We start from the raw sequence: 16,640 nt of genomic DNA, 5'->3' as shown, positions 1-16,640 counted from the left end.
CTCCAACCCCTTGGATGTTGCTCCCAGTGGCCTCAAAGCAGGTGCTTATTTTTGAATTCCAGGCTTGGAGGCAAGTTTTAGTTGCATAAAAACCAGGTGTACTGCCAAACAGAGTCTCAATGTAGGTTGATAATCCACATAGAGGCTACCAAATGGCCAATCACAGCCCTTATTTGGCACCCCAGGAACCTTTTACATTCTGGAGTTGCTCCCCAACTCCTTTTGCTTCTGAATGTTGCTCACGGCTTCTAAAGATTGAGGATCCCTGCCATAAGCCATGCAGGCCCTGCAATTACATAGAAGGAAAATCACGTAATTGTGCAATGCATAAAAAGAAGCGTCGGCAGGAGGAGAGCTGCAACATTATTTCTGTAACAATGAAACTTCCGTCCCTGCACCCAGCCGTCTGTCTGTTCACTGCTGAGAGATGATTGTTTGTTTTAGATGTGATTGATCATTCCTGCATTTAAATGAAAAAAAAAAAAACCAAAACCCTGGAGTATAATCTGAGAAATCGCTGAATTTTAAATTTTAAAGTCATCATTTTTTAACGTGACAAATTTCCGCTTTGGAGAAAACATTTCTCAAGCTGCGTTAAAGATTTATGAGATTTATTTCCCCCCCCCCTTGCTGAATGAAAATGAGTTTCCTTTATGCACTGCAAGGGGACCTGAGTATTGCAATAAAAGCCATTAAAACTGCAGAGGAAATGTCATGAATCTGGTTCACCGATGAGAACAAATTGGTCAGGGTAGAAAAATTACGTTTGCGAGAAAAGGAAAGTCTTGTGATGTCGCCTGCACCAATAAGGGCAAATGGATCACAGCTGAAAAATAACATTTGAGAGTAAAGGAAAGTCTTTTAATGTTGCTCTGCATCAAATAAGGGCAAATGGATCACGGCTGAAAATTATATTTGTGAGAAAAGGAAAGTCTTGTGATGTCACTCTGTATCAAATAAGGGTAAAATGGATCACAGCTGAAAAATAACGTTTGTGAGAAAAGGAAAGTCTTCTGATGTTGCTCTGCACCAACAAGGGCAAATGGACCATGGCTGAAAATTACATTTGTGAGAAAAGGAAAGTCTGCTGGTTATTTTCCCACCAGTCTGACCACCAAGTAGTCAAGGAGGTTGTCAGGAGAAAGAAAGAGACTGCTCTGATGTTTTTCTGCTTAGGAATAACATTAGAAACCTTTCTGAAATGTTTCGTAAGCAGAAGAACATAAGAGCAGCCTCTTTCTTTCTCCTGACAACTTCCTTGACTACTTGGTGGTCAGACTGGTGGGAAAATGACCAGCAGGTGGCGCTGTTGTAACAAAATTAATTCACATTAACAGTACATGTATCTCTTGATATCTTGGAATAAAAACAAAATAAATAATGAATGTGCATTGCAAAATTCCTTAGAATAGCACCCTCATCAATTTTACATTCACTTATTTTAAAGGTTTACTTATCCTTTAAAATCACATGACTTTTGTCATACAAACAAGGAAATTGTGATTTTTTTTTTTCTTTTTATTCCTTATCAGGTTTTGGAATCAGTTTGGGATTCAGTAGAATCCTTCATGAAAGATTGTGGATTTGGCCAAATCTGAATATAGCAGATTCAACGCATTTCTATTTTCTGACCAGAGATGAATGTTTTTCATATTCATATTCACATATCTGGATCTTCTACGACCTACGTCATAGCAGTGTAGATCTCTGGAAATTGTTTGAGGTCCAGTACATGACCACACTCAGAAACAGATTTTTATAGGCGATTATACCAAAAAGGGCTACGTTTTCTCCTCCGTGCCTTTGTTTTTTGGGGGTGATTTTTATTCACTTGCTATTCTTATTTGTTGCACATGAAACATGAAGCGACACATCACCATGTCTCACACCTCTCGCAACGCTGCTGAGCAGATGGGAAACTGAAATGTTTCACCCAAGGTGCGATGGAGATAATACTCATTTAATAGGCTTTTAGAAATCCCAGATTGTACCCTTAGAAAAGTAATGTGCTGCTGGATGGAGTCTGAATAAACAACGCTCGTAACCCCCTGGGCAGTCATAGTAAGCAGCTTGTTACAGTGTTATTTATTCAGGAATTTTGCTCCACTCCTATTTCTGTCCCTTCTTGCTCGTTCCGGATTCACATTGGACCCCAAGATGGTTCAGTTGTCTTTGCAAATGCATTTAGGGGTATATTTATCAAGGGTCGAATTTCGAATTGAAAAAAGTTCGAAATTCGAGATTCAAAATCTCTTAAAACGCACTTCTTTAGAGAAGCCTACCCTCACTCTGCTTAACTACCAAACGCAACACCACATACAGTAATACATCTCTCACCCACTTATTTCTGATCTTGCCCACTCCTACGCCTTGTGTATTACTCCCTTCCCTTTAGAGTGTAAGCTCTTTCTGCATAGGGCCTTCCTCACCTTTTGTACGGTATTGATTGTAACGTATGTAACTCCATATGTTCTATGCATGTAATACATGTGATTTAGTTGTATAATCACATTTACTTTACAGTGCTATGCAATGTTGGCGCTATATAAATACATGTTAATAATAATAATAAATAATAAAAAGACCAACCGGAATCAAGTCAAAGTTTTTTTTTTGGTCAAAGTTTTCGATCGAATAGGTCCGTTATAGAGAAAAAGAAGGAAAATTGATCGATGCACATTCCCTGGTCCCCTGTCATATAAGTAATCTATGCAGATACATGTATTTACAAAGACAGGGTTTTTTTTAGTTAGTTTTTTAGTCCTCTCATTAGCCATTAGTTATTAGATGACAGTTAATCTTTTTAATTTCCCTGTTACTTTGGGAAGAAGTAGCAGTAGGTGCATCGTTGGTAAAAGACGGCTCTTTACTAGGTCTGAGGAACAGATTGATAGGTGGACACCGGGGAATTGGGGCTTAGACTATTTATGCATTTTTGTTTTGCTATCACTTGTGTTTGACTTGCTGCACGCTGTAAAATATTGAACAGAATGAAAGTAGGTCAACGTCGCTCCAGTCCTGTGAGGTTCAGGAGCTGATTGTGACTCACATGGAACGTTACTTAGGTACTTTCTGCAACAATAACAAGGACATCATTGCCTTTTTTTAAGCGAGAGGCTGGATACCCCTATCTGGGAACAATATTATATATAAATGTGCAGTAGCAGCAGGGGGACTGTAAAATTCTTCTCTGGAGCTTCTTCACTTGTTCTTGCTCACAGATTTGCTGTTCCTGGATCAGTCCTTTATTTAGTAGCACAGGTGTAAACACTGCAAATTTTACTTCCCTATATACACACAACACTATTTGATTCTCTGAGTTCAAATTTAATAGCTATTGGATTGCATGTATGATATTACTGGGTGACACCTCTTGCCCCAAATCACAGAGGCACCAGTAACCTGGTCACCTTTAATTGATGAAGGCCACAAGCAGAACACCCCAGTGTTAGAATTTCTCGACCCACATCTGACCCTAACCCGCCCCCTCCCAATCCGCACCCAGTCTGGGCCCACTGCTGCCCTCTATTTATAGACTTTTGGAAGTCTATAAATTCTGGCGCCGGAAGCTGAAACTGCTAGGTCGCGGGCGGGGAGAGCAGGAGAAGAGCTCAACACAGACCCACCAGCGAAACGAAGATTTTGTGCAGGAGTCGGCCAGAACCTGATGACCCGCGAGTCTGGCGCACTCCAATGCCCATCCTCCCGCCCACTTCCTATCCACATCCCGCCTCCATTCCGCCCATGCCCCACCTCCCCCTGATTTGCATCCCCTTCCTCGCTGGTAAGAGTGTGGCTGGGGCGGAGGGGGGTTTTCTTATTAGCTATAGAGGAAGCAGTCCGGGCCCCCCTGTGACTTAAGGGTCTGCTTCATCTATAGTTACGCCACTGGTAGCAATAAAATTGCCAAGTACATTTTAGTGAATTTAATTTTTTTTATTAAAAACGTAAATATTTGGATACAAAGGATTTCAGCGGATCAAGGCCCACATCAGAAAGTCTGTGATGAACTCCCCTCTACTTGATATATAGTTGTCTCTTTCTGGTAAACACTCGGCACACAAAAATAAATATGTTTTATTTTCCAAAGAAATGCCTTTTGTTGGCTTATTGCTCATACAAGGAATCAGCGCTGAATGTGGTCCAAATATCTAAATTCAAGCACTTCAGAACATAAAGCTTGAATGTCTTATAAAATATATCTTAGCGAGGAAGAAGAGAGCCGAGGGGTGGCGTCACCATGTAAACATTTATATTACTGGACGTTATTTCCTTGAAGGCCCAGGATATGGAGGAGGTGAAGGATAATGTGACATTGGTGGTGTTGGGGTGTATGGCGGAGGTAGGTCCAGAGGAAAGTCCATTTCATACTCATAGCTGTATGGAGGTGGAGCAGCTGTAAAAACAAAACCAGAGCATTAAGGCTACACTTCATGGAGGAATAGGCAACCCAGTGTGGCTCTATGATGGCATATCTGGAGGCCCCAATGAAGCATTAGTAATAATATTCTGGCTATCTCGTATACAAGGGAACTGGAAAAAGAGGCCCATTGTAAATAAATACAGGCAAAATGACCTGCTTCTTTATCATAAACACATCTATGCCTGTGTCTGCACCACTGTATTAATGAGGGGCAGGCTGGGGACACCCCTTGGATACTCACAAGCTTGTGGATCATTCAGATGCACAAACTAGGGAACACCACTGGGGTCCAGATGTCCTATAGCAGTGATCCCCAATCAGTAGCTTGCGTGCAACAAGTTGCTCACCAACCCCTTGGATGTTGCTCCCAGTAGCCTCAAAGCAGGTGCTTATTTTTCAATTCCTGACTTGGAGGCAAGTTTTGGTTGTATAAAAACCAGATGTACTGTCAAACAGAGTCTCCTGTAGGTTACCAATCCACATAGGGACTACTAAATAGCCAATCACAGCACTTATTTGGCACCAACATGAACTTTTTTCATGCTTGTGTTGCTCCCCAACTCTTTATACATTTGAATATGGCTCATGGGTAAAAAAAGTTTGGGGACCCCTGTTCTATAGGGTCCCTTGTATCCAAAAGCATTGCATTCTGTCTTTTAATCTTTTGATCTTTAATCTTTTAATCTTAGGGCTCAGGGCTCAGCTCTATTTCACTTGCCCTTGTAGGCTCTTAGGTAACGAGGTCTATAACCTCTATAGCAGTGGTCCCCAACCAGTAGCTCGTGAGTAACATGTTGCTCTCCAACCCCTTGGATGTTGCTCCCAGTGGCCCCAAATCAGGTGATTATTTTTGAATTCCAGGCTTGGAGGCAAGTTTTGGTTGTATAAAAACCAGGAGTATTGCTAAACAGAGTCTCCTGTAGGCTGTAAATCCACACAGGGGCTGCCAAATGGCCAATCACAGCCCTTATTTGTCATATCAAGAACATTTTTCATGCTTGTGTTGCTCCCCAACTCCTTTTACTTCTGAATGTTGCTCACCGGTTAAAAAGGTTGGGGATCCCTGCTCTATAGAATACATCTTCCTAGTTATTAATACTTGATTTAACTAGATCCTGTTGTATCTTGTAACCCTTTTTATAGGCTCCTGGTATAGGAGGAAAAAACTGTGGATCCCTAATTTGTTTTCCTTTCTGGTATCTTCTGCCAACTTATCAGACTAAAAGTCCCATTTGCTTCCCAAAATTTGTTCAGGGTCCCATTAGCTCCGAACATGTTGTTACAATGATACAATGAGGTAAAATTATCAAAGTGAAATTCTGCCACTCTCCAATCATTTCTATAGAATTTTGAAAGGCGTATCTGTTTGAAACGGATGAACTTTCACTTTCACCCATTGATAAATACTCTTTTAAAAATCCCATAGAAATGAATGGAGAGTGGTAGAATTTCACTCTAGAGGACTGTGGCAATCTCTAACTTCACTCTTTGATAAATATACCCAATTGGATGATCCAACAACTGTATTGTTAAATAACAAAAGCATTTTCCCCCATTTCTGTACCTGGATAGGAACTGATAGCGTTGATGTGCGTGGTTCGAATAACTCCCACTCGTGTTCCCCGGCTGCTCTTCATGCACATGCAGATGCATATCGCAATTCCTGCGATCACCCCCATGATGAAGACAATGCCGAATACTATTCCTGCTATCGCTGTGCCCCTGATACATAAAAGATAGAAAAAAATTAATCAAAATTGGTATCAATAGACTGGTATTCACATATGGTTAACAGAAAAAGCCCTTGGGCACTGGCCATTACCAAGTACTGATGAGCAAGGAGGATATGGTTACCAAATACATGAGCACTGTATTAGTTTCTGGGTATCCTGGTGGGCCAGTCCCTTCTTATATTATTTGGCTGAAGTCATAAGTTACTGAAGAGCCCAAAGCCATGCAAAGTCATCACTCACACTGTTTTTGGGCAGTATAACGGCACATATATGGTGACTGGTTTTTGGTTGGCACTGAATCTCCGCTCAGAAGATTTTTTGTACATTAGCCTTTAACCTGGAACATGAGGAGATGGCCAAGCATTTCTGCAGTATATCTCACCTTACATCTGTCCCAGCAGCAATGGCTTCATACACCCCCCACCGAAAAAGATTACTGTTACCACTTCTCAAATTCAAAGTATCACATTATAGGCAATGCAGAATTCTTTCACTTTACTAAATTGCTTTGCTTCAAAATAGCAATTCCTAGCTGATTGGTTTTCCCAAATGATCATTTCCCAGCAGCATTTGCTAAGAGATATTGGGCTATACAATAGCACCGATTGCTTTATAGTTTAGTCTCATAATCACTGCCGCATGTATAGTACCCTCTAAGCACCCTGGATATAGATCTGAATCCTATACAGGAGTTGTTTTCAGAAGCTGAAAGCTGGGGTGACTGCTATAAGTCCTACCATACTGGGGTAGAGCTGGGAATAATGTGGGACAAAAGGAATTGCAGGGCAAGATGGCTGCATTTGTGCTTTATATCACTATTGCTCAACTTGTGTGGCTCTTCGTGTGTTGTCGAAGCACAACTCTCAGCCCTTGCTATGTTCTAAAAGGCTGTCAGAGGCGAATGGCCATATTTTAATTTCCTATGGTAGAGGTAGAAGACACCACAAGATACTGGTGCTGATTTACTAACATAGATTATAAATTGCCACTAGCAACCAATCTTATATTGATTTTATTTTCTAATTTGTTGTTGACTGATCAAATCAAACTGCTGATTGGTTAATATTGACGACTGCATTGATGCTTACTAGCACCTAAATTAGTAAAGACACCTCCCTGCACCCTGCCACATACTTTTTGCTCAATGCAGGTAAAAAGAAAAGAAAAAACAGCCAGGGTTTGCATATTGTAAATAATAGAATTTAAATGAAGTGATATTTCATAACTCTAAAAATTAAGTTGTAACTCATCAAAAAGTAGATATCAGGAATGGGAGAAATTGTTGTGCTGGAGAAGTCTCGGAGGTGAGCAAGGAGGAGAGAGATGACAAAAATGTGATGTTATGGGTGGAATGAAGCTGACAGTTAGGGGAGTATTTTGAAGAATAGAAATGTAGAGAGGAACTAGATTGTGAATTGCTTTTAATGTAAACAGAAAGGTAATGAGAATATTGAAATGGTTCTGCTGGAAAAGTCCTGAAAGTGAGCAAGGAGGAGAAAGAAGACACACATGTGATGTTATGGGTGGAATGAAGCTGACAGTTAGGGGAGTATTTTGAGGAACTTGATTGTGAAGTGCTTTTAATGTAAAACAGAGAGACAATGAGGATATTGAGGAAAAATCTGAAAACAAGTGGCTGGTAAGATAAAGAAGTCTTCATTATTGACTATAGAGCTGAAGCAAAGTTGTAGGCCACATAGTGTGTGTTGCATTAGTCTAGTCAATATATGAACAAGAATCTTGATGGTATCTATAGAGAATTAAGGTTGAATGTGATGTTAGATAAGTGGAAGTGCTTGGTGAGGACATGGGGAGTAAAGGAAAGAGCTCAGTCAAATAGATCACCTAAGTGGCAAGCTTATAAGATAGGAGGATTGAAATGGAAATCCACGAGTGCACATCAGATATGCAACTTGGAACATGAAATGTTAAGGAGGAAAACAGTTTAGGAAAGATAATATATATTTGGGTGCCTACAGGTGGTACACAATTAATTCATCATGATGGAATGTACATAAGGAAACAAAAAAGCCAACTTAGAACTAAACCTTATGGTTCCCCAACTGCCGGGTCTGGTCAAGAGAAAAAAGAAATCCAAATAGGAGACGTTGAATGTGCAGTTTGAGAGATAGTAGGAGAACCAAGAAAATACTTTTCCCCATAGTCCAAATCAGTTCTGGCAAGGAGAACATGATCGATTGCAAATTAAAAAGTAAGTGCGGCTCACCAAGGTTTCTTGTCGGTTTACTCCACAGGTTATCTTGTATTCGATATCCCAATTGATAAGTCAATAAATTGATGTTGTTGTGGAACAAATCCAAGGCAGCAAGCTTGACTGCAGTATTCTTTATTGGGGAATAGAGTTACACAACATGTTTCGGCTATGCCCTTTGTCAAGTGACTCTATTCCCCAATAAAGAATACTGCAGTCAAGCTTGCTGCCTTGGATTTGTACCACAAATACATCAATTTATGAACATGATCAATTGTATTGACTGCAGTCCAATAAGAATGCAAGAATGTCCCTTAGACTTTCATGCAACTTCTCTACACAGTGAGCCCCAACCTTTCTCCCAGCTCCTTGTAGTTTGAAATGCACAGGATACATGTAAAGTTACAGGTTGGGAGAAGGCTGTGCTGCAGTTGGAGCCTGGGTGCTAATCCCACTATTTACTAATTTAAGTAATGGCATTAACTATTCCATGAAACAGTTTGAGCAATGACATTCACTCTACAGAAAAACATGGCATTGCACAAAACCATCACAGTTTTTATTCTAATTAATAGCAATGCTGTAATTTATTGCACATTATCTTAATTTACACTTGACACAAATGACATGTGGTGTAAATTAACTTTCCAGCTGTATGCCCACACACATTGCTTAAAGGCTCTCCTTACCAATACCTTCATTCTTGATGTTCATTTTCCTGAGTGTAAATGTATTAAGAGTTTGTCTTGCAGTTGTATCTTTGCCTAAGCCGCTGCTCTCTCACTGGCCAACTCTACAAACCATTTTACTTCCTCTCTTCTCACACCTACTTTATTCTCCAAGTCTCTTCTCTTTACATACTTCTCTATTTTTGCTCTCTATGTTCGTATACTGAATTAGGAAATTACAACAAGATAGCCATAAAAGGCTAATGGTTGGATGAGCAATAGGGCCCTTAGGGCCCACCAGAAGTACTTGGTACCTTTGTGGGCCAGTCTCGCACTCCCAACTGTCCCGTTTTTCACGGGACAGTCCCATTTTGACCCGGGTTTGTTACTGAAATGTCCTGACTTTCTCTTTTATCTCCTGCACTGAACAGCCAGAAAAAAAGATACAAAGTTTGTAACTTAATTGGCTTTTTGCAGAGAGCCCAGAATAGATACTTAGATAATCAGGTCTCTTGTGAGAACTTAGACTCAAAGCTTAAATGGCAATTCACCTTCATTAGCAAAACTGTAAGTGTGTTCAAACTTTCATAACCTGCCAAATTTTGTAAAATGGACATGGTAATTAGGGGGTGTGGTCAAAACTTTTTGAATCTTTTTGTTTCTGTTTCTAAAATGTTGGGAGGTATGCACTCCTGACAGGTAGGCCTCATACTTTTTGTCATTACCCCCTACTATTGTGTTTATATTCTCATTGAAAGAAAGCAGAAGGCATAATTGCCATTTTCCATAGCAGGGACAGCTAAACAGGGTATAATCTACTAAGAGAAAAAAGTACTTGATCAATTAGTAGTAATATTACTTCTTAGGAACAACACTTATGGGGTGCATTGCCCATGGTCCTGACTGGCCACCCAAAGCCAAACCTTGGTATATGGATTATATTAGGTTTGTGCTTGGACAACCAAAACCAAATCTTGGTGTAAGGATTCTATTAGGTTTGTGTCTGGTTACCCAAAGCCAAACCTGAGTGTAAAGATTATATAAGGTTTGTGCTTGGTCACCAAAAGCCAAACCTGGTTAGAAGGATTTTATAAGATTTGTGCCTGCTCACTCAAAGCCATATCTGGGTGTAAGGATTCTATTAGACTTGTGTTTGGCCACCCAAAGCCAAACCTGGGTGTAAGGATTCTTTTATGTCTGTGCTCAAACCAGAAATGTGCTTTATTTTTTAGGAAGGAGACCAACAAGAACTCTAAATGAAATGCTGGAACTTGCTGACTAATGACAGAAAGCCCAATTTCCCTTGCTTTGCATTACTGAGAGGTAATCGCTCATTCCTTTGACTGGAGGCGTTGCAACCATTGTGATTTAGATTCATCACAAAGAGGTTGAGTCGCATTAGAAAGTGAGATGTTTATGTGCCTTGCAGCTTGATTGACGTTTTTGCTTTAACGGTTTATGTAGAAAATAATGATACCACACAGAATAGTCTATACTGTAATCTGAATCATTTTTATTGGAATTTGTACATAAAAGTGATACTTAATGTTAATATAAAGGACGAGAAGCAGATATAAGACTATTAATTAAGGTCAGTGGCACAAGCGAGTGGGAGCAATGGCCTCCTTTCACTTCTGCATCTGCCAATGTCCAATCTTCTCTCCATGAAGGGTCTTTGGTGGATAAGATCTTTAGCATAACCCCAGATATTCAGTGTGCTCTGCAGAACCACCACTCCCTTTAGCTCCTTAATTTTTCCATTTAGTTAAGGGAACAATAGCGAACATTCTGTCTTTACCATATCATACTCAGTGGAGTAACTATAGAAGAAGCAGACTCCGCGGTGTTGGGGAAAAGCCTGGGGAAAAGGTCCTGGACCGCAACCTGTTTCCTCTATAGCGTTTAGTTCTTACCCCGCTACTTTCTTCTTCTTTTAATTGACATGCTCACTTCTGAGCAAGCATGAGGCAGATGAGGAGGGTTGCCACCTTTTCTGGAAAAAAATACCAGCCTTCCTATATATTTATCTTTTTCCCCTATTAATAACATTGGGATCAGCCATAATTTTTACAAGCCAGGTGGCAACCCTAGCGGCAGATGAGGAGGGTTGCAGTGAAGCGCAAGCGCAGGCCCGGCGTTCTCTTACATAGTTACATAGTTAAATCAGGTTGAAAAAAGACAAAGTCCATCAAGTCCAACCCTTCCAAATGAAAACCCAGCATCCATACACACACTCCTCCCTACTTTTAATTAAATTCTATATACCCATACCTATACTAACTATAGAGCTTAGTATCATAATAGCCTTTGATATTATGTCTGTCCAAGAAATCATCCAAGCCATTGTTATAGTCATTAACTGAATCAGCATCACAACATCACCCGGCAGTGCATTCCACAACCTCACTGTCCTGACTGTGAAGAACCCCCTACGTTGCTTCAAATGAAAGTTCTTTTCTTCTAGTCTAAAGGGGAGGCCTCTGGTACGGTGATCCACTTTATGGGTAAAAAGGTTCCCTGCTATTTGTCTATAATGTCCTCTAATGTACTCAGAGTCGGACTGGAGCATTCGGAGCCCACCAGGGCTGCAAATAATGGGCCCTCCTCACAGTTCCCTCCCGACCTTCAATTCCCTGATCAGGACACAGCGTGTTGCGCACGCATAAGCGAACATGGTGCACTCTGCATGAACACGAAACGCTCTGCACACAGGCTTATTTCTTCATGCGGAAGCTGGGGGGAGCAGTTCTGGGCCGGCGGGGGTCCACCGGGTTTTTTCCCGGTGTCCTGCCGGCCCAGTCCGACACTGAATGTACATAGTGTAATCATGTCCCCTTGCAAGCACCTTTTTTCCAGAGAAAACAACCTCAACCTTATCAGTTTACCCTCATAATTTAAATCTTGTTCTGCCCCTGATCATACTGATAAATTGCCAAGAAGACTATAGCAAGATCTCATGACAAAAGCCAAGCTGATCCTATTTAGGATATTAATTGCTTGAACTCTCTCTCTGGAAATACTCGAGGAAAGTGTACAAGCAAACTGAAATTCACTAAAATTAATAATTTACAAAATCCAGGAAAGGGAATTGGATGACAAATTACCATTTTAACCTAATTTAATGGGCTATGAGCTGCCTAATGGAAAATATAAGACACATCATTATTTCAGCGCAGTTAGCTGCTATGTGTGTAGATATGAACGCTTGCCTTCTCCTGGCACACTTGCACCACCTATACCCAGAACTCTGCCCAGAAGCAGCACCATGCAAATGTTATTCCAGTTTCCAACCTACACAATAAGCTGTGGCTGATGAACTGTGATTACATGTTACTGTTAACTTTTAGTATGTTATAGAATGGCCATTTCTAAACAACTTTTCTTTTCGTCTTCATTACTTATTGTTGATAGTTTTTTAATTACCGTATTGGCCTCCTTCTTCTGATTCTTTCCAGCTTTCCAATGGGGTTCACTGACCCCATCTAAAAACAAATGCTCTGTAAGGCTACAAAATGTATTGTTATTGCAACTTTTTATTACTCATCTTTCTATTCAGTCTTTCTCCTATTCCAGTCTTTTATTCAAATCAATGCATGGTTGCTCAGGTAATTCGGACCCTAGCAACCATATTGCTGACATTGCAAACTGGAGAGCTATTGAGTAAAAAGCAAAATAACTCAAAAAAAAAATAAAAAATAAAAAACGAAAACCAATTGCAAATTGTCTCAGAATATCTCTCTCTCTCTCTACATCATACTAAAAATTTATTGAAAGATGAACAACCCCGTTAGTAGATGTTATTAACCTGAAGATGCAATTGACAAGCCATTTCTGATTCACAGATCAATGAATACAAATGTAATCCAAATACAGGTATGGGACCTGTTATCCAGAATGTTTGGGGCCTGGGGTTTGCCGGATCCTTTTGGATCCTTATACCATAAGTTTGCTTAATAATCACTTAAACATGAAATAGTTTTGCCTTCAATAAGGATTGATTATATCTTAATTTGGATCAAGTACAAGCTACTGTTTTTTTTTGCTACGGAAGTAAATATGTTTTTAATTTTTAAATGATTTGATTAAAATAGAGTCTATGGGAGACAGCTCTTCTGTAATTCAGAGCTTTCTGGCTAAAGGTTGATTTAAAAAAGGCTCATTATAGATTTGCACAGAGAAAGAACAATCTTCCTTCATTTATAACAAATATATATTTTCAAAGGAGCTTCTTAACGGCGTTGTCTGTAACTGAAGGGCAAGAAAAGCAGAGAAATGGAAAATGCTGAATTCATCTTTCTGTCCACAAACTGATCAAAGTTATATCAACAAACCCAAATAATAATAATAATAATGAGCACATAAGGGAGTTTTTTAAATAAGGATTTTGCAGTAATGTGTAATAAAATCCCGGTTGTTTCCTACACTGCCTGTAAGAGCGATGTGTTCACCGGCTGTAATTTCTCAGTTATGAATCTCAGTGCTGTGCACAAATAATACTCCATTAAATATTAACTAGACCAAAAGGACACTGGGATGTAAGCTAGTCTGAGACCACGTTGATGCTAAATTTATCCTTATTTCAACCCATTATGCAGCCTAATCAGAGTGCTAAAATTGTTGCCTGGAAACGATACAGAGAGGGCATGTGCGCAGTTGATTGGGAAATTTCACCAGTGGCGTAACAAGATATTACTGGGCCCCACAGCAAATGAATTTTAGGGCCCCCAACATATCCAGAGGTAGGGTTGCCACCTTTTCTGGAAAAAAATAATGGCCTTCTTATATTATTTAAGTTATATCCTATTAATAATATTGGCATCAAGCATCATTTTTACCGGCCAGGCCGGTAAAATACCGGCCAGGTGGCAACCCTATCCAGAGGGTGTCCTGTTTTACTAATAGATGTTGAAATTGCACATTATTTGGGCCTCCTGTAGCCCCCTATACCTCCTGGGCCCACCTGTTCTTTTCATAATGAATACAAAGATTGAAACAAATTCATGGAGCTAAACGTTTGCTCAAAAGATGGCCATCATTTTTTTTTAAATTAAAGGACAAGGAAAGTCTAAAATAGAATAAGGCTAGAAATGCTGTATTTTGTATACTAAACATAAACATGAACTTACTGCACCACAAGTCTAATCAAACAAATAATTAATGCTTTCAAAGTTGGCTACAGGGGGTCACCATCTTGTAACTTTGTTGAACATCTTTGCAAGACTAAGACTGTGCACATGCTCAGTGTGGTCTGGGCTGCTTAGGGATCGTCATAAACAAAGCTGCTTGAGTTCTGCATAGCTGGGAAGTAAGGCGGGGGCTCCCCCTGCAGTTAGGGACCATCTGACAATTCCTATCCGCAGCAGTAAATGAAGGGAGAATTTCACTGCATACAGTCAGGTTTCTTATAAAAACGGTACACATTTTTTAATAAAAGTATATTGGAGATAGGTTTCTTTTTCATTAAAGAAAGTAAAAATGGGATTTTATTTTTTTGCCTTTCCTTGTCCTTTAAGCTTGAAGAGTTTATATACAGCACATTTACAAGCAAAACCAGTCCCACTGGAGACACTTTGGACTCCAAAGAAACGGCAAACCTGCATCTCACAGAGGACATGGCAATGGACTGATAAAAATATTTTGTTTTTTTTGTTTCCAAAAAAAACAAACACTTTGTTATGTAGATCTAGGACACAACCTTACTTATCTCCTCGATAGTAGCAGCTGGTGCCACATTTTGTAAGGGGCATGACCAACCAGCTATCAGAAAGCAGGTCATTTAGCCAAGAACCCCTTGCTTAAACCTAACAGAGATATTGCCTATATAGTAAGCACATTATTAGCTGGTACCCCAGTTCTTCAATTCCTTGATGACCCAGTAGCTTTACACAAATGGTGCTGTGACACCTATCTATGGTGGCTTAATGATTACCAGATGTCTGGAGGAAGCTGTGCTCCACACACTTAATTGTATGATCAATTACTGTTTAGTTATGTCCCGGCTTGGGCTAGTGACTATTTGTTATGGTTCACTGATTCTCTAGGTGAGGGAATAGAAGAGTACATTGGTTGGGTATCTAACATGGAAGCCAAATAACAACAAAAACCGAAGAAAGGAAAAGTAGCACACAGCTTTTGGCTTTTCTCAACCCAAGAAGTAGTAAAAAGTATAATGCTGTTCCCCCACCTGAAACAACTTCATCAGGCCTCAGGTACAGACTAATAAACCTTAGAGATAATCCTTGGTAGTGTCTTTAAACAAAGCCTCGGATTAGAGAGTAGCTCATGGTGGAACACTAATCATAGATGTTAGATAAGAAGTGATAATTATTGGGAGTAGTTTCCCTCGTGAAGAACATCTTTCTCAATTGATTTGCTCTGAACGTAAGTGGCAGCATCGTTTTTGTAGAACTGATATGCAAAAAGGTTCTATCCGGATAGGTAGAAAGAATGAGCATTGTTGTGCAACAATCTACATATTCTGTAGCAGATTTGGTAGCAGAAGAAAGGCTGACTAGTCTTCATATTGTAAACTGTAGGATTGTCAAAAACAATAGGAATTGACAGAATAGAGATTTATGGGTTTACAGAAGTAACCGAGGAAGAACAATGAAGGGAGAAGCTAGGTAGCGAACAGGAAGGACAAATAGCTGGTATAGGTCTACTCTAGATGCTTTGCAGCAATGTCGCTTTCCAAGAATGTACGCTGAACATTATCACTGCTTCTAGAATTAACTCCATGCGCCACCTAGTGGCAGAGTGCTACATTTATTTTAAAAGTGTTATTTTATTATTATTAATAACATGTATTTATTTAGTGCCAACATATTGCGTAGCACTGTAAAGTAAATGTGATTATACAACTAAATCACATGAATTATATACATAGAACATATGGAGTTACATACATCACAATCAATATCTGGTACAAAAAGGTGAGGAAAGCCCTATTTTAAATGATAGATTTGGTTGAACCTATATGAGTGGTTACCAAGAGACACTAAACAGGAGACAGAAGAATAACCATCAAAAAGGAAAAGAGAGAGTTCAAAATATTGCACCATTTCTTTTCTTTCAGGCTGCACTGCAATCTATAATAAAGAAGTAAAAAGAATGGGGATGGGGAGAAAAAAACGCCGCTAGCTGCGGAGGCTGAAGAGTTACGAGCAGTGTTTTTCCACATTACAGGCACATCTCATTACACCGGCAAGGAAATCACAGTCTCTGCTGCCACAAACCACAGGCTGTAATTGCAGTGCAAACCTCCAGGGTCATTTCATGTAAGATTTCACATCACAGAACAGACACACAAGGGAGCGTGTACCATCTCTGGAGGGTAAGGATGGGTGGAGAGGTGCTTTTTAGCATCACATATTCACAGGGGCTGAATATATATATATATATATATATATATATATATATATATATATATATATATATATATATATATATATATATATATATATATATATATATATATATACACAGTATATATATAAATCATGGTGAAGGACGGTGTTAAATGCATTGCTTCTACCTATTATTCATACTATACAAGCACAGCCATAGCTTAATAACAGCATTGTTCTTTTGTTTACACATTGAAT

The 16,640-nt window shown here is 39.6% G+C and overlaps 1 protein-coding gene across 1 annotated transcript in view; it reads right to left on the bottom strand.

The window, feature by feature from the left end:
• Nucleotides 1-3,921: 3,921 nt before the first annotated feature.
• cyyr1.L (cysteine and tyrosine-rich 1 L homeolog) overlaps nucleotides 3,922-16,640 on the bottom strand; it is a gene marked incomplete at its 5' end in the record, with an annotated part of 50,232 nt that continues 37,513 nt past the window's right edge. The window contains 2 exon segments of the mRNA NM_001095498.1: nucleotides 3,922-4,396; nucleotides 5,988-6,145. Coding sequence (NP_001088967.1) covers nucleotides 4,266-4,396; nucleotides 5,988-6,145 — 289 coding nt within the window. The 3' untranslated portion in view covers nucleotides 3,922-4,265.

The sequence above is a fragment of the Xenopus laevis genome, chromosome 2L, assembly GCF_017654675.1.
Source record: "Xenopus laevis strain J_2021 chromosome 2L, Xenopus_laevis_v10.1, whole genome shotgun sequence".
Lineage (NCBI taxonomy): Eukaryota > Metazoa > Chordata > Amphibia > Anura > Pipidae > Xenopus > Xenopus laevis.
This window is presented reverse-complemented; position numbering and strand designations above follow the sequence as displayed.